Source organism: Tupaia chinensis, unplaced genomic scaffold (assembly GCF_000334495.1).
Source record: "Tupaia chinensis unplaced genomic scaffold, TupChi_1.0 Scaffold000207_1, whole genome shotgun sequence".
Classification (NCBI taxonomy): Eukaryota; Metazoa; Chordata; class Mammalia; order Scandentia; family Tupaiidae; genus Tupaia; species Tupaia belangeri.
Genome location: NW_006159682.1, coordinates 2,081,800 through 2,104,779, shown reverse-complemented (window position 1 = coordinate 2,104,779; position 22,980 = coordinate 2,081,800). Strand labels below are relative to the sequence as shown.

At 40.5% G+C, this 22,980-nt stretch overlaps 1 protein-coding gene across 9 annotated transcripts in view; it reads left to right on the top strand.

The window, feature by feature from the left end:
- Positions 1-22,980, top strand: part of ELAVL4 (ELAV like RNA binding protein 4) — a 204,161-nt gene that overhangs the window by 127,550 nt on the left and 53,631 nt on the right. For 7 of the 9 annotated variants that reach the window (XM_006147264.2, XM_006147259.3, XM_006147262.2 and 4 more), the window contains one exon: positions 19,991-20,231. In XM_006147264.2, the coding sequence (XP_006147326.1) occupies positions 20,003-20,231 (229 nt within the window). In that variant the 5' untranslated portion in view covers positions 19,991-20,002. Of the gene's footprint in view, positions 1-16,889; positions 16,977-19,990; positions 20,232-22,980 lie in introns of all 9 variants that reach the window. The other 2 variants (XM_014587361.1, XM_014587362.1) reach the window with 1 other exon arrangement.

The window sequence follows — 22,980 nt, the reverse complement described above, 5'->3', positions numbered from 1 at the left end:
AGGGAAAGGCATATTAGGCCTGATGACAGAGACGGGAGGGCTTTCCAGGCCAAGGACAGTCCTTGTGCAAAGTGTGCCACAGGAGAGAACACAGTGAGACAAACACAGAGGACACCAGGCTGTTACTGCTGGCTGCAGAAGGCTGCAGAAGGCCGTTGCCTAGAACATGCTTTCTGGGGCTTATGGAACTTACAGTGGGTAAAGGAGGAAGATGAGAGTCAGTGACCGGAAGATGTCAGTTCAGATCCCAGCTCTGCACCATGTGAACAGGGCAGGAGCTTTACCTTCCATTTACTTCTTAACCCTTAGTTTTCTCACCTGTAAAATGCAACTGACGGTGAGGAAAGACCCCACCCATCTCTGAGGGTCTTCATAAAGATTAAATGGGGTGATGGGTATGAATGTGCTTACAAAATCCCTTGAGTCTAGCATGTGATTTAATGAATTCTTATTTTGTAAGGGTTTTGGAAAGGCTTTGTAAGGGTTAGTCTCATTTCTTCAGGGGGGATAATACTTGCTGTGTTATCTCTGTACTTCCTGCCACACTTTTCTGACTGTGCCCTGGAAAATCCTTTTGAAGTGCATTCTGTCCACATAGCTGCTGCTTTGGAGTTCACAGGAAGGAAGGAGCAGCCCAAGTGGAGGGTAGACTAAGAACAACACCTGCTTTTCCACCCTGAGCAGGTCCTAAGTGCCTCCTCACTAACAGTAACGATAGAGTGCACTGCAGCAGTGTTCTGAAATTTCCCATGAAAAAGTGACATTTTTCTTTGCAGAAAATCAGATACCCTAATAAATGTGCTTATTACGTTTGAGATATCTATCTTTAACCATGCACAGTGGAGAGTTTTTTGAAAGAACAAAGGACAACCAGAAATTGTGTTCGTAAGTATCAAAAATGATACTTTCATTATTCATTTTTACAGTTCACTTTACCCCTCCCCCTTTGCTATGTATTTTCCTGCCTGACATTGCGCAAACTTATTAGTGAGTATTTCTGAGGCAATGTGAAAATGAAAGAAATAGTTATTTGCATAAGTAATGATTAGTAACTATTCCCCCTCTCCTCAGTTTGCTATAGGGCATGTGTGTTTGCCAGAGAGAGAGAGAGAGAGCACTTGCCAGAGAGAAACAGACAGAGAAGGAAAGTGAGAAATCACCCCTCAGGAAGGATGGCATCACTGAAATCCCTCCTAAGCATTTTGTGATTTTGGGCAAGCATACACATGCACCTGGCATGTTTTCAAGCCACTGGGACTGGGACTTGAACCTCAGTGTCAACTTTGTGGGATCTGGCCACCGTAACCTCCATGCCACCCACTGGCCTGAGTAGTAACATTTCTAAGTGTCCTTTTCTGTTTCAGAAATTAAATTCCAAGGATAAATCTTACTTTCTCTTACATTAATCGATTTTACTACCTGCAGCACACTTTAATGGGCACATGTTTTCGAAAGGTTACACTTTAGACAAGGGGAATTAGCATGTATTGGGTGCTTAGTGTGTCCTAAACTCTGGACCGGATGCCTTAAATTTGTTGTTTTTAATCCTCATAGAAACCTTGCAAAGCAGATAGAATTATTCCCACTTTTTCAGATGAGTACATTTAAATTGCACCTCAGAAAGTCTTAAGTGGCTAAACCGAGGTCAAAGCTAGAACCGTTTTTAAACCTGGGTTAGATCAACACCAAACTTCATGCTCTTTCCATTATGCCATGTAGAATTCTGAATTCTATGACAGATTATCAAATCGGTCCTGCGACATCAATTTATTTGACATTATTTACAGGGTAATAGGCAGCATATATACAGGCTAGATGGTTTTAATCGAATTAGATCATTTACTTTCTCTAAGAATACTGGATTGAATTTTATGGTGATAAAGACTATCCTTAGAGTTTTAGGGGAGGACACAGAATTTGGTTTCAAACTTGAGTTCAAATTGCAGTTCTGGTTGAATGACAGTGGACACTGCCTGAAGCCTCGTTTCTCCTATCCTGTGTACAGTAGCTGCACTTCTACTACACCCGTAAATGCGGGAAATGACAATACCCATTTTGCAAAGTTGTGTGAGAGTTAAGTGAAATAAAGTATGTAAAGACGTCTACCACTATTTATTACATACTTACCACTGGTAGTGTCGCAAGAGGTCAATGGTATTTAATTGCTCGCCTAAACATTTTCCCGTGTAGCCCAAAGTACTTTATAATCAGCATTAAAACACAATCTCCATTTGTTGAGCATTTGCCATGTGCCGAGCAGGGATTTTGCTAGGCACTTGGTATATGCTTCTCCATATTACGATTATGATGCTCTGTAGTAATTACTCATTTACTTGTTTATTTACTTCCTTGTAGGCAGGAACCCTTTCTCTTTCACATCATTGGCATTTAACATAATGGTTTCTAACCCATGTAAGGAACTCGTTAATGTTACAGAATTTAGTCAGACTTTTGTTCCTCCCTACTGCTTTTTTTTTTTTTTCCCTTCTCCTAAGAGCTAACTTCAGTGGGTAGAGCAGGGAGTTCAGATAACTTACTTTAAAATACCTTGATTTAAAATCTGCCTGTACCTAAGGAAATTTTAGATTTTTCTAGTTTGATAACATAATTCTGATTATGTGTGAAACCTCCACTTTTTCAAGAGGTAAATTTATGGAATAAAAAGAATATTACTGGGTTGGCAAGTGGTGTTGTGGTTAAGGATGTTGAACTCTCACATGGCCAACCACAGTTAGAGTCCTGGAGCTTGCAGCTTGCTCTCTCACTTTCTTGCTGTCTCTCACTCTGGCCTTTTCTGGTCAAATTGAAATAGATGAATAAATCATTAAAGTTAAATAAAAGAATTCTTAAAAAAATTTACTTTGTATCTGTGATTTCAATGGACTAGGTACTCTACTCAAAAAAGTAAACTCTTCTTTTTGTTTTTTTAGGTTTTTGCCATAGGATGTGTGCACTCACCAGAGAGAGACAATAAAAGGGAAAGTGAGAAATCATTCCTCAGGGGTAATGGCCACATTGCAATCCCTTCTCCTCCATTTTCTTCATGGGATTTTGGGCATGCACACACATGCACCCAGCATGATTTTCAAGCCGCCAGGTCCAGGACTCAAACTGTGGTCGGCCATGCGGAGTCTAGCACCTTAACCACCACACCATCTTCTGGCCCTAAGGGTATACGTACACATGTATCAAACTCAAATTATTCTTAGGGATCTAGCAGACTAGTCCTATGGAGGGGCCTTATCCAAGAATCATTTATTATTGAGTTTGAATTATAGCACAATATAATGTTTTTGAAACTTTATCATGTGTTTTTAAAAGTCTTATGAGTGCCACTGGCAGGTGGCATGATAGTTAAGGTACTAGACTCTTACATGGCAGATTGTGGTTCAAGTCCTGGACCTGGCAGCTTGTTTTCTCACTTTCTCTCATTCTCTTGCTCTGTCTCTGTTCAGTGAATTTAAAAATTAATAATAAAAAATGTCTTATTTCTGAATTTTAAAAATCCCAGTTTGACTTTTACCCAAAAGATTGTTTGTAAAGATAGAAATATTAACTTATTTATTCTCTGTTATAGTCTAAAATTCTGGTTTTATGAGACAAACAAAAGCATATAGAAGGAAACTTTTGAAAAAATAGAATAATGGGCCCAGTGAGAGCATAACCATGGCTGGACCCCAGATAGATGACCATAGAATTGAAGTCCTGGACCTGGTGGCTTGAGAAACACACTGGGTATATGTGTATGTGTGCTCAAAATCGTGAAAGGAGGAAAAGATGGAGGAGAAGGGATTGTGGCAACCATCCCTCATGGGGAGGGAGGAGGGTGATTTCTTGCTTTCCCTCTCTCTTCTCTGCTCAGTGCATGCACCCTCTGGCAAAAATGTTTTTTAAATCCATTTTTAAAAATAGAACAATAAAATTGAAGTGAAAGAAAATTAAAATAATTTTAAAAAATAAGATAAATCAGGGGTAAGGATCATGTTTAAAAACAAACAGGGACAGCAGGTGGCATAGTGGTTAAGGTGCTGGATCTCACATAGCTGACTCCATGTTTTGAATCCTGGATTTAGCAGCTTAAAAAACATACCAGTTACATATGTATGCATGCCTGAAGTCCCTAGAGGAGAATGGAGGAGAAAAGATTGCGGCATAGCCATACCTCCTGAGGGGTGATTTCTCACTCCCCGTCTCTCCCTGCTCTCTAACAAAAGCCTTTTAAAAAAAGTTATTTAGGAACCAGCAGTTAGCCTAATGGCTATGTTGCTGGACATCCATATAGTCGACCACGGTTCAAGTCCCAGATCCAGTGGCTTAAACTCATGCCGGGCGCATGTGCGTGCATGCCCAAAATTCCAAGAGGAGAATGGAGGAGAAGGGATTGCGGCGTGGCCATCCCCCCAGAGGGTGATTTCTCACTTTCTATCTCTCTGTCTCTCTGTCTCTCTGTGTCTTTCTGGCGAGCGCACGCTCCCTATAGCAAAAATCTCTAAAAAAAAAAAAAAAAGAAAAAGAAAAGAAAAAGTTATTTGTGAGATTGCATGCTCTTTACACACAGGAGACTGAAGATTTGGCACCCATTTTCCTAACGTTGAGACGAGGGGACCCAGTGAGTTACTAGACTCAGTGTTCTAAACACAAAAGCAAACCCGTTACATGGGAAACAGAGACTAGTAGTGGTTTATAGTCACAATAAAACATTGACCTCAAAGCAGTCAGAAATATTCTCATGCTAGTGACTTGTTTGTATTTGTTTTTTGGTTTTTCTTTTTTATTCTCTCTCTGCTTCTTGTTCATGAGATTTTGAATAAATATGTGTTAGGAGGCTCTCCTTGTGCAGGAGAGAGTGAGGAAAGCTTAAAAAGCATAGTGTGGAATGCTGCTTGACAGTGTCATGCATTCACAAGATGTCCTTGAAGATGGAGCACAGAACAGAGATCAGGGAAATTTTGGCAGCTGCAGTTGGGAAAATAAATGGCTGTTGTGTGATTGGGAAGATCCTGAAAGCAGGCTCCTGCTCAAACCATGTAATTAAGAAAAGTGGGAGCTTTTGTCCAAGTGCAGAATGTTCATAATATCAGAGTTTGTCAGCAGGAGCTTTTAGAACGGATCAGTACTTTTCACTCCCTGATCCAGGAAACGGTTTTCTTACAAATCATCTTCTTTCCTTGCTGTCCTTGTGAAGGTTGCTGCTAGGTGATAAGGCAGACTTAAGATTGTAACCTTGCTAATTCACAGGGGTTTAGGTGAAGAGAAGACCAAACCAGAAAATGCAAAAAACACAAAAAAAAAAAAAAAAGAAAAAGAAAAGAAAAAGTTATTTGTGAGATTGCATGCTCTTTACACACAGGAGACTGAAGATTTGGCACCCATTTTCCTAACGTTGAGACGAGGGGACCCAGTGAGTTACTAGACTCAGTGTTCTAAACACAAAAGCAAACCCGTTACATGGGAAACAGAGACTAGTAGTGGTTTATAGTCACAATAAAACATTGACCTCAAAGCAGTCAGAAATATTCTCATGCTAGTGACTTGTTTGTATTTGTTTTTTGGTTTTTCTTTTTTATTCTCTCTCTGCTTCTTGTTCATGAGATTTTGAATAAATATGTGTTAGGAGGCTCTCCTTGTGCAGGAGAGAGTGAGGAAAGCTTAAAAAGCATAGTGTGGAATGCTGCTTGACAGTGTCATGCATTCACAAGATGTCCTTGAAGATGGAGCACAGAACAGAGATCAGGGAAATTTTGGCAGCTGCAGTTGGGAAAATAAATGGCTGTTGTGTGATTGGGAAGATCCTGAAAGCAGGCTCCTGCTCAAACCATGTAATTAAGAAAAGTGGGAGCTTTTGTCCAAGTGCAGAATGTTCATAATATCAGAGTTTGTCAGCAGGAGCTTTTAGAACGGATCAGTACTTTTCACTCCCTGATCCAGGAAACGGTTTTCTTACAAATCATCTTCTTTCCTTGCTGTCCTTGTGAAGGTTGCTGCTAGGTGATAAGGCAGACTTAAGATTGTAACCTTGCTAATTCACAGGGGTTTAGGTGAAGAGAAGACCAAACCAGAGACGATTTCAACAAATGTAGTTTTTATTCATTTGAGCTCCCACGTGTCCTCTAATGTAGGGACAAATAGAGTATGGCCAAAGAGGGATCCCATGTAATGACTCTGGGGAAGAGCGAGAATCATTTTTAATAAAGTGGCTCCAAACTGGTTTGAAGCACTTGACATTTTCTTTCTTCCTTCAAAATAGCTTCCTTTCAGATTAAAAGAAGTGCTGTATTTTCACCATAAAAACAAAACAGAAAGTCGGAAAATAATGATTGAGACAAGTATAACAATCAGCCATACTCCTACCATTTATTGTTAACGTTTTTATTTTCCCCTCCTACTCTGTGCATGTTTATATAATTGAGATAATTGATCTTTTATTTCACTTCTTTTCCTACATCGATCATACACATTTTCTCATATTATAAAAACCTATTATAAACATAATTTTAACTGTTGAGGAATGCTGTATTATAAAACTATATGAAATTTTTTAATCCTCGCTGTCAGACCTTTGGGTTGCTTCTGGTTCTTTTTTTTTTTTTTTCCCTCCACTCTTTCTAATGTACATCACTGTGTGAATTTTTGGTCTAAAAAATTCCATATTCTTTTCCGAGTTTCCAAATGGATCCTTGGGTCCAAGAATATGAACATAAGCTAAGAAACTAAAAAGATTGTGCTAATTTATATTTCTACCCATGCTAAGAATGACCATCTCACTACACGTTAAAGCTTGATGGTTGTAAATCTTGAATTTCTATTTTCTATGTAAATATACTGACCACAAATAATTCAAAGACATGCTTCTCCCAGCCTAGTTCGGAATTCTCACGAACACTGACTTTTCCAGTTTTGCCCCTGGCCATTCTACCTTCCCAGATGAATGTCCAGGAGGAATGGTGTCCAAGTGGCTCTTAGGGGTTAGTTTGAGGGATGAAGTTCTCCTCTCAAGTCAGTAAGACCTTTTTCCCTAAGGTTTCTCTTTTATGAAAAACAAAGGAAGACAATGAAAGGGGAGAGTAACAAAGTTTAAAGCGATAAAGTAATTTTCAAATTTAAAACTACCCTATCAAAATGGCATTTAGAATCCTTTCATTAAAGAGCACACTGATATTAATATAGTATGTTGCAGGGTGAGTTGTCCCTGTGTATAATTTACCATGTCTACTTACATATGCATTGAGGTGCTGAGAACTGTTTTATTTCACTCAGTATCTTTAGCTTCAGACTGCCCTAATAATCTGCCTCTTTTGAATTGCACAATTGGAAGAGTTTTGGCATGACATAATTCCTCTTAAAAAAAGAAACAATTGTTGTACACAGATTTTTGTAGATACTGTCTCCACTCCCCTTCACTGTCCTCTTAGACACTCTCACCACAAGTATTAATTTTCAAAATGAAATATATGACTCTGAAATTTCTGAGGAATTTAATCTAAGTATGCATAAAACTTAAATCTAGTCATAGCCTAATGTTTCAGATTATGGATATAAATTCAAAATAGCACATTGCTTTTTATAGCTAAGTCTTGATGAGTTTGCTCACTACTTGCCACTAGCCAGACATTTTATAAATAAATAATCCATATGTTTACATGAATTGTCCCATTGGCTATTGTTCATGCATTTAATCAGAAGATAAGTCCAACTTAATCAGTTTGTGGGCAGTTTTTCAAATGATTCATTAACTGTTCTTTGTATGGAAGATGAAGATAACATATTTGCCATCACAACTGGTTCCTATCCCAACAGGTACCCATAGATTATTATAAGGCATTTTGGTTATTTTGTCCTCATTAGACATTCACAGTTTAAAGGGGTTTAGAGGACAGGATGGGAAGGAGTTGTTTTCCATTTTATTTTTTTCATTAGAGCTAATATTTCTACAGGAAGCCTGAGCTTGCCCATGAAATGGTATTTATTTTAAAATGAAAACATTTGTCTTTGTCAAATATGACTTCAATAACCACAACAAAAAAAGCGTTGAAAGTTAGAGATTATATTTATTTACTAGCCATTGTGGAAAAGAGGCCATTGTAGGGGATGAAGAAAAGGCTCTCTCATCTTTGTAATGAACTAGATGATCAAGCTATTCTTCAGCTCTGGAGAGTTTGCTGTAAAAATCTGTTTAAAACCAAATACTCCGGAGTTTTACCAGGATAGACACACCAGGAAATAATTTTAAGCCCAGACTCAAGTTTTAAAGAAATACTGTAAGATGTAAAGGAGGCAAGTATTTATTTAGGAGAAAGACTGTATGTGATGTATCTGGGGAAGATTAAAAACTTGAATTTCTGTGAACTTGAGAATAATATCTAGGAGAAATTAAATTTTGATTATGCTTTTCATATCCATGCTGGCCCTACTATTTTAAGTATTAATGCCTCTTGTTCTCTCCAGCGGCTGCTGATTTTTAAAAGCCCTGACTACCACTACTGAGAATACTTTTGGCTTGCTGATGTTCGTCTCTAGTGAGGAAGATGCTGTTTCAAAGAAGGGATGCCTCAAGCTTACCTCATTGTTACAAATAGTCATTTGTTTAGTACTGAGGCATTTAAACTGGGAAAAAGGCTGTCAGTTCAGTATCAGAAAGGAGTAGGATTAGTCTGAGTATATTCACTTTATGTGCTTTGAGTGAGGAGGTTTCACCAGAGAAACTCTGGAGGAATTCCTTAAAAGAAAAGGGTACGTACAATTTATTTTAATTAATTATTTGTTTACCTGCCCTTCTCTGCCATCCTCGAACCCTTCAGAGCAGGGACCAAACTATCTTTGTTTCCCCAACTCATAGAACAATGTTTCGGCCTATCTTAGCATTCAATAAACTGTGTTGAATTGAATACACTTGTTTTAAGGATATGTTGAGAATTTATTACCACATTACTTCCTAGAGTAAATAGGTCTTTCAGGTTATTTGTGCATCTGCCCAAAGGTATTATTAAGCTGTCAGTGTGTTTTCCCTGGCTGGAACTAAATATTTTTTTCTAGAGTTTTCTAGTTACCTTCTAGCAAAATTTACAGAAACTTTGTACACATGGGTTTAGGGAACATGAGTACAGTCTTCAGCTGGAACCCCCAGGTCCAGTGGTCTTTGCATGTCGTCACCTGTCATTTGCTTGCAGTGTGATGTCCCCAAGCTCCCTTCTTCTGGAATGGTTAGATTGGCAATCTCAGCCCTTCCTCTTGGGCCCCATTAATAATGTGTGCTTCCTTTGCCGTTGAATCATAACCAAGAAAGTGTTACATGTAGGAAAAATTATTAACCTGAAGTAACTTGAGCAAATTAAAGTCTCTTGAAAAGAAGGAGGAGAGAGTATGGATTTTATGAGCTAATGGAAGAAACTGTAAAGAAATACAAAATGGGGGGGGGGGGCGTTTAAGGACATTTTTAGTGAGTATGGATTTTATGAGCTAATGGAAGAAACTGTAAAGAAATACAAAATGGGGGGGGGGGCGTTTAAGGACATTTTTAGTCGTAAGGAGCAAGAAGAGGAGCGAGGAATTATTCCTAAAAATAATGTCTGTCTTCAGGAACACAGAGCCTGCTGTGTAATTTTCTAACTTTGGGGATTTGTTTTTCGGGCTTTTGAAAGGCGGGTAAGATGCAAGAACCTGGGCTGCTCCACCAGAGTCTAACATGCTGTGTGTCAGAATTTTATAAGGGTTAAGTGGGAAATGCCTACAAAGAGAATTAGGACTTTTATTTTTGTTCTCATGAATAATTTAAATCTATTTCTTTAATGGTTCAATTCAGTGACTGCCCTTGGTAAACATTATTCTTCGTGCTCTTGGGAGCGCTTGTTCTATTACATAAGGGTTAGCCTTTATACATAAATTTTCAAAAGTCCTTCCAACATGGTAAAAGAAAACACCTTTAAATACTCATTAAAATAGTTAATAAAATACATGTATGTGTCTCAGATGTACACACCTGAGACATGTTTGCAATCGGCACATTCCTTTAGCAGCTCTCTGGTCTGGGAACACTGACATTTAAAGGGGCTTGAAAGTAGGTGGGGAGAGTATGTGGAAAAGAAACATCATATTCCTGTGACCTGCTTTGCGTCTTTCCTCTTGATTCTTTTGCATGAATTGAGCAGTGAGACCACACTTCTGCCAGAAAGCCTGAAGTGGAAGACTGCTGAGAGTGTGGTGATGGGTGTGTGAGGGCCCTGCACAGGGCTCTTGGGTGATTAAGGTAGTAGTGAGTTCTTTGTCAGGGCAGTTCATTCCTAAAATGTAAAGTTGTAACCTCTTATTTGCCTGACAAAGTAAATCCTGAAAGTATAAACTTTGTTAAAATACATAAATGCAAAGCAGTACAGTTTATTGTCAAATTACCATCTTTATGGAAAATGTTGGGGCAAGGACACAATGTGATATGACTGGCAGGATTGGTAAGGAGATCATGGTAGCCCAGACATGGCTCTGTGGGACCTGTAACAGTGACACTCCTCACTTGTGAGGAGGAGTATAAGTCCTATAGGTCTAGCCAGCTTTTCCCCAAAACTCAAGCAAATCAAAGCCTTGTGACGTGGGATCAGCAGATGGCATAATGGGTACATCACTAGATTTCCACATGGCTGACTGTGGTTCAAGTCCCAGACCTGGTGGCTTGAAACTCTCACCAGCACATGGGCATGCATGCCCAAGATCCTAAGAGGAGAATGAAGAAGAAGAGATTGCCATGTGACCATTCCCCCGGGGGATGATTTCTCACTTTCCCTCTCTCTGTCTCTGTCTCTCTCCCCAGTGAGCGCATGTGCCCTAATGCAAAAACCTCTACAAAAAAAAAAAAGACTTGTGAGAAATGGGGGGATAGAGAAGGGTGTAAGGAACTTATGAGCTAATGAGATAAATATTAAAGCAGGCTTCAAGTATACTTTTGGAATTTTAGAATGGTCTTGCTTAATATACTTTACGGACTTTCCTGGCCATAGGAAATATCTTTTCCTCTGACATGTGGACCCTTTAGCAATAAACATTTGTTTGATTAATTATTGAATGAATCCTGAGTGCAAGAAATTATATGAAAAGAGTGATGGGAAGGAAGGAGAGGTTTTGTCTTTTGATTATATTGCTACTCTTAGCTTTTCTCATTTAACTCCCAACCTAGTTTCTTAGGTATTGGTTTTTTATCTTTCTCCCTGTTCCCTTCTAATAATATTAACATCAGTCATCACTAATATCTGTGAGGGATTACCATGCCAGGAATAGTGCTGAGTGTTCCATGTGTATTATCTCATTCCATTCTTGTGACAATTCTGTGAAGGGCAGGTACTGTTATTATTCCCTTTTTAAACCAATAGGACCAAAGGCTTTCCCTTTTATACCAGTAAAATGACAAGGTTCTACTCTCTCCCTCTTGATGTCTCATTAAAAGGGACTGAGATGTGAGTGTAGAGGGGCCCCCTGAAACAGTGGACAAGGTGTTTAACCAACAGTTATCACTCACTTAGTATGGGAAGTTGAATGAGGGAGAATGAGTGCAGAGGGTAGGGTGAGTAGGGATTCCCAATTTTCCTATCAAGAATTCGGGAACCAGCAGTTAGTGTAATGGCTATGTCGCTGGACTCCCACGTAGTCGACTGCGGTTCGAGTCCTGATCCTGGTGACTTAGAACTCACGCCGGGTGCGTGTGCGTGCGTGCCCAAGATCCCGAGAGGAGAATGGAGGAGAAGGGATTGCGGCGTGACCATCTCCCCTGGGGGGTGATTTCTTGCTTTCTGTCTCTCTGTCTCTCTCTGTCTGTCTGGCGAGCGCACGCGCCCTATAGCGAAAACCTCTCCAAAAAAAAAGAAAAGAAGTAAAAGCATGGTGTAAGTCTACATAAGGCTGTTCTACACATATCACAGGCTTGAATGGGAAGGATCAAGCTGGTGACTCTCAATTGGTGACAATAGATTGACCTTAGTGTATGCAAAATGTTGTATGAGTGTACATTAGTCTGGGAAGAAAAGACCAAAACTTCTTAAGTAGAAGTAGTTCATGCCAGCCAAAGGTTGAACTTTCCTTACTGAATGAATGCTTCTTAAAATCTGCTATGGACTGGGACCATTAGATGGCTTAATGGTTACGTTACTGGACTCCCATGTAGTCAACCATGGTTTGAGTCCCAGACCTGGCGGTTTACGCTGTGTGGGAACTAGAAGATGGAGTAATGGTTATATTACTGGACTCCCACATAGTCAACCGTGGTTCAAGTCCTGGACCTGGTGACTTAAACCTCATGCCTGGCATGTGTCACGCATACCCAAAATCCTAAGAGAAGAGTGGAGGAGAAGGGATTGCGACATGGCCATCCCTCCATGAGATGATTTCTCACTTTCTGTCTCTCTGTCTCTCCAGCAAATGCATGTGTCCTATAGCAAAAATCTCTCAAAAAATAATAAATAAATAAATAAATAAATAAATAAATAAATAAATAAATCACTGAGCGTATATGTGTACATGCCCCAAATCCCAAGAGAAAAATGAAGGAGAAGGGATTGCAGTGTCGCCATCCCCCCAGGGAGTGATTTCTTTGCTGTCTCTCCAGCAAGCGCCCTGTAGCAAAAATCTCTACCAAAAAAAAAGAAAATCTACTGTGGACATAGAAAGTAGAATGGTAGTTGCTGGGCACTAGGAGTGGGATTAGGGTTTCAGATTTTGCAGGATGAAAAGAATCCTGAAGATGGATTGTGATGATAGTTGCATAACAATATGAGTACTTAATGCCACTGAATTATACAGTTAAAAATGGTTAAGATGAGGGCCAGCAAGCACCTTGGAGGTTAAGGCACCAGACCCCACGGCCAGCTGGGATTTGAGACCCAACCGCTTGAAAATCACGCTGGGCACATGTGTGCATACGCCCCAAATCCTGAGAGAAGACGGGAGAAGGGATTGCAGCATGGCCATCCTCTGTGGGGAGGAATTTCCTCACTTTACCTCTCTCCTTTTCTCTCTGTCTCTCTCCCCTATAGCAAAAACAAAAGAACAAAACAAAAATGACTACGATGATAATTTATGTGTGTTTTATAGCAATTTAAAAATTGAAGGAAAATCTGCATTTGATATAATATCTAAATGTATGCCTGGCATAAAGTATATGCTTAATAAGTAGCTGGTTGCATACTTCTGTCTCCTTCTGTTATACATAAAATGAGGATGATAGTAATGCCTTATTGGCTAATACCTCACAGTTATTGAAGGGATCCAGTGATATGCAAAGACATTCATTCATTCAACAACCCTTTATCAAAATCTACCAGTTGTCAGGCCTTGTTCTAAAAGCAGGAGATACTATAATAAACAAAACTGATGTGATCTCTCTGTACCACAGACTCAGAGTTCCAGTCACCAAGCTGTATGAACTGCAAAGTGCTATATTCAGACAGAAATGGAAGTAAATGCATCTCCACTCCTCTGTGCAAGTGCATTTCTGTGATATGGCCACCCCTCACCATCCCCCCCCCCCAAAGGAGAAGTAAATATTTATCCAACAGCCACACATGGATTGTCACAAGAGGACACAAATGAGATAGTCTGCAGACCGGGGCTCCAGTTCCACCTCTGCCTCTAACTGGAAACATGACCTTGAGCCAGTCTTTTTCCTCCTTCTAGTTCTCCGTCTCCTTGCTATTAAAATTATGGAGCTGGAGGGGACCAGCAGTTAGGGTAATGGCTATGTCGTTGGACTCGCATATAGTCGACTGCGGTTTGCATCCCGGACCCAGTGGCTTAAAACTCACGCTGGGCGTGTGTGCGTGTGTGCCCAAAATCCCAAGAGGAGAAAGGAGGAGAAGGGATTGTGGCGTGGCCACCCCCCCAGGGGGGTGATTTCTCACTTTCTGTCTCTCTGTCTCTCTCTGTCTGTCTGGCGAGCACACGTGTCCTATAGCAAAAAACTCTCAAAAAAAAAAAAAAAAGAATTATGAACCCGGGCTCTGTGGCCCTTAATATTCTCTGGCATCCGTTGTGCATCCACTCTGTGAGCTCAGAGAGAGGTCTTGCTTCCTGTCTTATCTCTGGACTCAGCATAGCACCTGGCACACCAGGGCTCCATCTCAGCTTGTCTGACATACTCAGAACTAGTCACAGAGGACATTACCCTCTTTTCTGAACCATATGAACTGGCAGGTCCAGGAGTTAGTGTTACAGATATCTTGGGCAGACCTAAGAACCCTGGATGGGGAACCAGCAGTTAGCGTAATGGCTATGTCGCTGGACTCCCACGTAGTCAACTGCGGTTCGCGTCCCGGACCTGGTGACTTAAAACTCACGCTGGGCACGTGTGCGTGCGTGCCCAAGATCCCGAGAGGAGAATGGAGGAGAAGGGATTGCGGTGTGACCATCCCCCCTGGGGGGTGATTTCTCGCTTTCTGTCTCTATGTCTCTCTCTGTCTGTCTGGCGAGCGCACACGCCCTATAGCAAAAATCTCTCTCAAAAAAAAAAAAAAAAGAACCCTGGATGGTGGCAAGGAAGATGCTATGAAGGGCAGAGAGGGTTGCCTTCCCCCTGCCCCGCTCCAGGATCACCCTGAGAAAGAGGCTGGCCCAGCCCACACTCTTTACCTCCCCCCTCCACAGAGATCAACAACCCTGGTGATGATCCAGCAGCTGCACGTCTGAGGCCTTCCCTTTTGCTTTTATTGTATATTTTGCAGAAAAGAGTGGTGGGAGGGGTGAGGTTAATGCGTTGAGTGTGAGTAATTAGTCATTCAAACCATCGACATTTACAATGACAGGATTTGAGTGCCTACGTTATTGTGCACTGCTCTAATAGTTTATCCCTGAAAATTTCTGCCTGTATAATGTTTCTTAAAATATATCACGGGAACATAAAAGATTTAATGTAGTGCTTTGTACAACCATTAGAGTTTGAAGTCAACTGAACCTCCTCAATACTCTATCCTGGATGCTGACTGTAATTCTATTCTTAATTGCTATTCAGAAGAGGGAAGGATGGCAAGTCAGGGGTTTGGAACCTGGTCAGCTGCAAAGTTGGCTGTGAGACCCACATAGAATGTCTCATTAAAGCACATATGCACACTTGAGTAACTGATATATTTATTTGCAATGAAAATTATGCTGTTAGAATATCAAAGGTGCTAGCCTGAGGAAGCGAGTGTTCTGATTTTGCCGAGGCAGCCTCCCTGGATATTTGAGGATGTGCCTCCCACCAACAACACATCTTCTCTACCTCTGGTCTGTTTCCCAAGTAGAGAGCACAGATGTCCTCTCTTGAAGATCTATCATGTACCTTAAAATACTATCGTTTTGTGCATTCAGTATTTTTACATCTTGGCACTTTCTCTTCTTTTCCAGGTGTAATATTTTAAAATCTTCTTGGTTCACTCACATGTCAGTTTGATTCTGACATTTTACATTTCTGATTTTTTAAAGCCTGTGTGGCATCCTGAAATGCATGATGAAAACCAGTGAGGGATCTTATTCCATGGTATATATTAACACATTTGCAAATGTTTCCCAGCTTTCAGTCTGCATTTTTATTGAGAAAATTCGTGTGTGTGTTTTCGTCAGTTCTTTCTGGATACACAAATGGATAGCTGGGTCATGTGTGTAGGCAGAGCAAATAAGAGCTCCATCTTCATCAAATGAGAATGACTTGACCTGATTTGCAGGTATGTTTGGTTGAAATAGTTCAGGAGTGAACATTGCATCTCACAGCTTCTTTTCAGAGGTTTGGGCATCCTTCGGTTGTCTAATCTGCAGATAAGGCTCGACTCCAGGAGTCAAGATAAATTAGGAAATCCATGGACCAACTGGTGGCATGGTGGCTTGATCCCCATATGGGTTTCTGCGCAGTTTGAATCCCAGACCCAGTGACTTGAAAAACAAGATGGCATGTGTGTGGGCATGCCCAAAATCCCAAAAGGAGGAAAATATGAAGAATGGATTGTGGCGTGACCATTCCCCATGGGGAATGCTTTCTTGATTTCTGTTTCTCTCCAACCATCACACAACCAGCACAAAATTTTTAAAATAAAATAAAATAAGATAATTAGGAAATACACATAGGATGCAGAGTGATCCAGAAAGCTGATTGAAAAACTAAAACTATTCTGCTTTAGCCTTGCTGCTTCCTAGGCCCCTCTGGAATAGGTGAGCCTGTGAGATGTGTATGTGGGGAAGTGCCTACTTCCACTACTTATCTGTGAGGCAAGTACCCAGTGAACCTGGACCTGCCCATCAGGTGACTTATAATGGTTCTGGTCCCACAAACTCAGCCTGCTTAGGTGTGACATACATTCTTCATTATGAATACCAAGAAAGCTGCCTCAGTGCAGGGTACTTTCTAGGTGTGTGGAGGGGAGGGGATCCATAAAAAGGGTAACCTGAGAAAGGTGGAGAGCAGAAAAAGATTGTGCAGACTGTGTGACTATTTGGTGTTTTGTTTTGTTTTGTTTTGTTTTTACTATTAAATCAAAATGTAGCAGTTGGGCAGCTCTGGGGTTCTGAAGTGGAGAGATTCTGGTTTTCAAGTTCCTTATGGAGTTGGTGGTGCTTCTTGTGTTTGCTGCCGGACACCTGACTCAGTGAAGCCATGAGCCGGCACAGCAAATGGAGGAACAGCACAAACCCAGGAAGTCGTGCCCAGGAGGCCTAGTGCTTGGCAGAATAGACATCTCCTCTCAGTCAGGGGTGCGCTTGCACTCTAGCATCACCTCATTGGCATGCTCCTTCCCCTGGGCCCGCTCCCCAATTCTTTCCCTGGACCCTTGCCTCAAGGGCAGAACAGCCTAATATGCTTTGCTGGGTAGTTACTATCAGTTCTGAGGAACACTTGACTTAAGATTCTTCTCAGAAGCTTTTTGCTTTCTCCTTGCTGTCTGGACCAGCCTTCTAGAATTCTACAATTGACCTGAAGCCAAGAAGAAAGTTCTGGTGATGTGAGAAGTGGAGCCACTTAAGTTACTTGCATGATGGTAAAGAATTTTAGGTGCTCCCCACTCTCCTCAGTCTGCTTTATCTCTCTGGTTCCTCCTGAGACTTCATGGTTTTCTTTTGGTTTCATTTCCCATTTGTGACCATTAAAAAAGGAAACAGAGCAACACTCACCTATGTGGGTCCCTCTGAAGAATAACAATTATGATGCCTCAAGGCACTTTCTATTGTAGATACTCAGTAAATATAACCAGTCATCCTGAAGATAACCCTGCACGGCAGGCCTTATTCCAGTTTTATAGAAGATAAAACTGAGTCTCAGAGTGTTAAAGTCACCTGCCTGAGAACACACAGCTATAAGTGATAGAACTAGAATTTTAACTCAGCTATTGCCTTGACTCTAAAACTCATTCCTTTTTTATTGTGTAACTCTGCTTTACAGGAGAAAATAAGCAAAAACAAACAAAACCAGCCTCTGAACATTGAGGTACAGCAATCAGAACTTTCATACTCCACTTTCATACTCTGGGACCAGCAGAGTACAACCAGTTTGAAAACTATGATAGTATCTCCTAAAGCTGGACATCCCCTCTGTGATCCAAAAATAGAATCCCAAGAATATTTCCAACAGGGTTGTGTGAATATATTTCACCAAAAGACATGATGCTCATAGCAGCATTATTCATAATAGTTTGAAACTAGACAATCCAAATGTTCATCAGCACATAAATAAAGGTGATACTTGCATACAACAGAATACTCTAAAGCAATAGAGAAGAGCCTGCTGCTACATACAACATCACAAATGACACTCCAGAATGTGAAAAGGCATAAAATAATATTACTGTATGATTCCATATATGTATACAACGTTTTTGGTTTTTTGTTTGTTTATTTGTTTTAGGTTTTTCCACAGAGTGTGTGCACTCGCCAGAGAGAGACAGAGACAAAGAGAGGGGAAGTGAGAAATCACCTCCCCAGGGGGATGGCCATGCCCCAATCCCTTCTCCTCCATTCGCCTATTGAGATTTTGGGCATGCATGCACGCACATCCGGCGTGAGTTTCAAGCCACTAGGTCCAGGATTTGAATTGCAGCTGGCCATGTAATTGTCCAGCCCCTTAACCACCACACCACCTTCTGGCCCCTAGATTTCTTAAATCTACGGATTAGAAGTCAGAATAGCTGTTACCTTTGCATAATGATGTAAATTACCGGGGGCATAGATGGGAGAAAGGCCTCAGTGGTGCTAGTCATGTTCTATATTATGATCTGAAAGGTGTTGAGGTGTAAGTTATGTTCACCTTGTGAACATTCTTGGAGTTGTACCATTAAAATGTATATGCTTTACTACACGGATGATATACTCAGTAAAAATGTTTACCTCCCCAAAAATTCTCTGAGCAGCCAACTGCTAATAACAAAGAAAGCCATTTATTATCTGATGTCTGCTAAACCTTGGTTTTCTCATCTGTAAAATGTAGAGAATATAAATATATGCCTCATTGCCTTCTTGTGGGAAGTCAGTGAGTAAAGTCACATCAGGTGATTGGGCAGAGTGACATTAACATGTCAGTGAGTGTGGTTATGTTCCCACCACTGTTCAGACACTCTACTTGCATCATGTCACTGGATCCTTCTCACGGCTTCTCAAGGCAGGTAACGCTGTTCCCATTTTGCAGATGAGGAAAACTGAGGAGCCTGGAGTTTACATTCCATGGCCAAGGTCACATAGCCAATGAGTGTCAGAGCATGGTTCCATTTCCGAGAAGTTGATGATCCGTTTCAGAGGAGATGGAAGCCATATTATGCTGTACAAGAAGGGGATGATAATAAGATATATTGTAAAGGTGGGATAGAGGGGCTGCACTTAGGGCCAGGAAACCTGAGTACAAGACCAGACACTGCCCCACTTTCTTGCAATGACAAAGAAGTCACTGGAAGTCACCAGACTTCATCTCAAACATGAGCATACTGAACTTAGTTTGTTCCCTTAGGCACCCTCTAGCTCTGTGGTTTTCCATGTTTGTCATCCCAGAGAGGACACCTTCATGACCTGACTCTGTGAGCTTTAGCGCATTTTCCTTCTAAAATCCCGTTCCAGCAGCATCCTCTCAATGCTTTCCCTGAATCTCCCTATCCTGTAAGCAGGAGTAACTGCTCCTCTCCTAAATGTCCATCGTCCTACCCTGTTACCTGTCTGTCCTCTTAAGGCTGAGTCAGTTCTTTAAGGATGGGAACTCTTATTTATTTCCCTATTCCCATGCATGGAACAGTTCACTCAACCATAGAAATCTTTGCATAATTAAATATTTAAATCCAGAGAAAGTCCTTCTTGAGTAATGTGTGAAAGGATAGCCTCAGGCTGTGCTGGACTTAAGGTGGAGACCCAGAGAAAATTTTCCTTCATGTTTTCTGTTTTATTTAGAAGCCTGGGAGAAACAGTAACATGGTGGCTAGATACAAAACCGTTAGATGACTTTGCAGCTCCCCAGCATGTACTTATGAAGTCTGAAGTTTGATCAGTCATTAAGCATCAGTGAAAATCTAAACCCTTCCCATATGGATCAGCCCCACTTAATTTAATGTGATTTTACTTTATGAGATAGTTAATAAACAGGTACTGTATTTGATCTTGTGAGTGTAGCCCTCTATATTTAGCTTTTTCAGCTTTAATGGAACTATAATTTTAATCATGATTATTACTTTACATTTTAATTATAATTTGGTGTGGCTTAAGTATACATTTCTGAGAGTGATTGTGTAATGAAAACAGGAATTAGCTTTTCATTAACAAAATAATGGGAGAGTTCCCACTGCATTCTAGTCTGTGTTCAAAATCTATGGGCTGGCCTAAAAATAGCAAGGGGAGTTTAACATTTCGGTTAAAAACATGCTTCTAAATTGGCTGTGTTCACAATCCAGTTTCTCTTGCTCCATCTTGCTTTGTGTTGTTCTCTTTCTTTTCAAAAAAAAAATAAAAAAATAAAAATCTTAAGAGATTTTAATTGTCTTTGAGGATTTTTTAAAGGCTTCTTTTTATTATTTTTATTTAGATAATTAGCACCATGGAGCCTCAGGTGTCAAATGGCCCGACATCCAATACAAGCAATGGACCCTCCACCAACAACAGAAACTGTCCTTCTCCCATGCAGACAGGGGCAGCCACAGATGACAGCAAAACCAACCTCATCGTTAACTATTTACCCCAAAATATGACCCAAGAGGAATTCAGGAGTCTCTTTGGGAGCATTGGTGAAATAGAATCCTGCAAACTCGTGAGAGACAAAATTACAGGTATGCTTTTGTTCAATATTCTAGGCTTGGGATTTGCAGCCTTGTTCCATTAGATGCATAGACCTTAGCAGAAATACACATGTTTGATGATACAGCTCAGTATCTGCATCATGGACCCTGCACGTGGATGGTGTAGATACAGAGTCATAAACTCACATCACATACAAATGTGTATACCACAGAAAACCGTACTGAAGACTGATAGAACCACAGAAAACTTAGGATTGATAAGGACCAGGAAGCAGATGAAGATTTTGGAGCTTCTTCAGTTTTATGTGAAATAATCCTTTGATTTTTATCCTCCTTTATTCCTAATCAGCCACTCAGCCACACCTTCCCTTTGTTCTTTAATTCCCAGTTCTACCCTCTGCTCTCCCTGTACTCACTTGTTTTTACTCATTCACTCTTCTCCCAAACACTGAGTTCATGTGTCCATTGTTCTTTAATGTGTCTAAGTGTGTTAAAGGGGGTCACTGTGGACTTGTGGAAGGGTGACATGACTACCCAAATGGGACCAGTCTGTGGTAGGAGAGAGGGCCTTATTGAAGATATGCATTTGATAATCCAGCCACAGCGGTATGGGCATAGGCGCCTCTGTGTGTGATGTGTGCGCACCCGTGATCCTAGCTGGTTAGGCAGTTAGGGGGAGGATTGCAGCATGGCAAGGGGACCTGTCTCTCTCTAGCACTTGCCCTCTCTCATGAAATAAACAAATAAAATAAACTTTAGGGCCAACAGATGGTGTGGAGATTAAGGCATCTGAATTCCACGTGCCAATTGTGTGGTTAGAGTCCCTGACCTGGTGCTTGAAAATCATGCTGGACATGTGTGCAGGTATGCCCAAAATTCCAAGAGGATAATGGAGGAGAAGGGATTGCAGTATGGCCATCCCCCCTAGAGGTTGGTTTCTCTTTCTCCTCTTCTCCCCCACCCCTACCCCATGGACGCACATGCCCTATAGCAAACTTAAATAAATAAATAAAAGTGCACTTGAGGTAGTATACCTCATTTGATTTGTTTTGAAGTTACTCTTTGAGACTTTTTACTTGAAAGTAAAACAATACCTTATACAACTGCAATACTTGAGACTTTTAGCTTCTGATTTGTGTGTGTGTGTGTGTGTGTGTGTGTGTGTGTGTGTGTGTGTGTCTAATTAACAACTGTTATTGAGGACTTAATGTTTACCAGATACTGATGTTAGAATTCCTCGGGGGAAGATTTCTGTGTAATCTTATCACAAGCGAGAATATGGTCGTAGAGAAATACTGGGCTCCCTGACAGTAGGGAAGCTGCTGCTCTCTGATTCCATGCCTGAATCATTAGGTTCAGCTCTGAGTACCTATCAGTTTTGAATGTTGGTTGATTTTTGCTTCCCTTTTTCTGGATAGTTCCCTTTTTCTGAATGAGAAACTGGCCTTCATGGGGAAAAAGGAAACTGATCAAAATTAGTATTTATCTCATCTTGATTTTAGAAATGCAGTGTATATGTATGCATGTAAATATATACATTCTCCTAATTCACATGTAAGTTTGTCCCCCTAATAAATGGTATACTTTGCAAAATCAATAAACTAAAATAACAGTGTTACTTTCTTTGTAAAATATAGGTCACATAACCCTCCAAACATAATTTACTCATGTGTAAAATTGAAGGTAATACTGATCTCAGAGAGCTCATTGTAAGGATCAGATGAAAGACTGGGTATGTAACACCTAGCATCAGGCCTGTAGTAGAGCAGTCTCTCAATAAATGGGGGACATTATTATAGATATAACTAGTGTGTTTCAAGGAGAGTGGCCAGAACAGAAATTGTATCACGGTCTCCAAATAGGGTCAAGCTTTAATGATCTTATCCCAGAGCACTGGATCATCTGTTAACAGAATCGCCCACACTTTCAGAAAGCTGATGTTTAGATTCCTGGATAATCTTTATATAATAGGATGATAATTCAAACCAAATTAAAACCAGTTAACCATATGATTCTTCCTCCCACTCCTATATAGAAAATGTATTTTTGGTGTAGCCTTACCTTCTAAATAGAGATTCTGCCAGCTCTCTATTAGTGAATATTATTAATCACCTTTTCAGAACAGTTCCCTTAGAACTGTAGTGAGATTTTGAGAAGTACTGATTCATGGTGTTGTTCCTTGTTTTCTACAGACACATGTTTAAACAAGCAGATTCCTTTACTGAAAGAATGCTAATTTGGTAGTTCACCGAGTGGATTTGAATAGGAGTGACAGCTTCGAAGACAGCCTTTAATTTGGTATACAAAACCAAAATTGTCAACTCTGGTTTGTTTAGCACCCTCCAGCACAAGCAGAGACATACAGTAGCATCTGAGCTTAAAGAAGATGCTGATGGGTTGATTGCAGAAATACAATGCAGGCATAAATTTATAATTATACATTTTTTTAAATTCAGGCAAAAAAGAAAAAAAATTATTTGTAGAAAACATATGGGAATGAGGCAGGGAAATATAGATGCCAGAGATATTTGCCCTCATTTGGTAGCAGTGTTTAATAAAAGTAGAACTTGTGGTTGTAAAGAGTGCTTATTAAATTCTTCATTTACACTACCTAATTAATTCTAGCATTTTAAATTAACAGTGAAACTGGTCCCTGCTGTACCATTCCATAGATGCAGCATATTTTCTCCATCCACCCGTTGTTCAGGTTTAATTGGCTATGCTAAAAGTCAGAGAAGGAGGAAGAGATGAGGCAGAGGGGAGATGGGGAAAGAGCGGA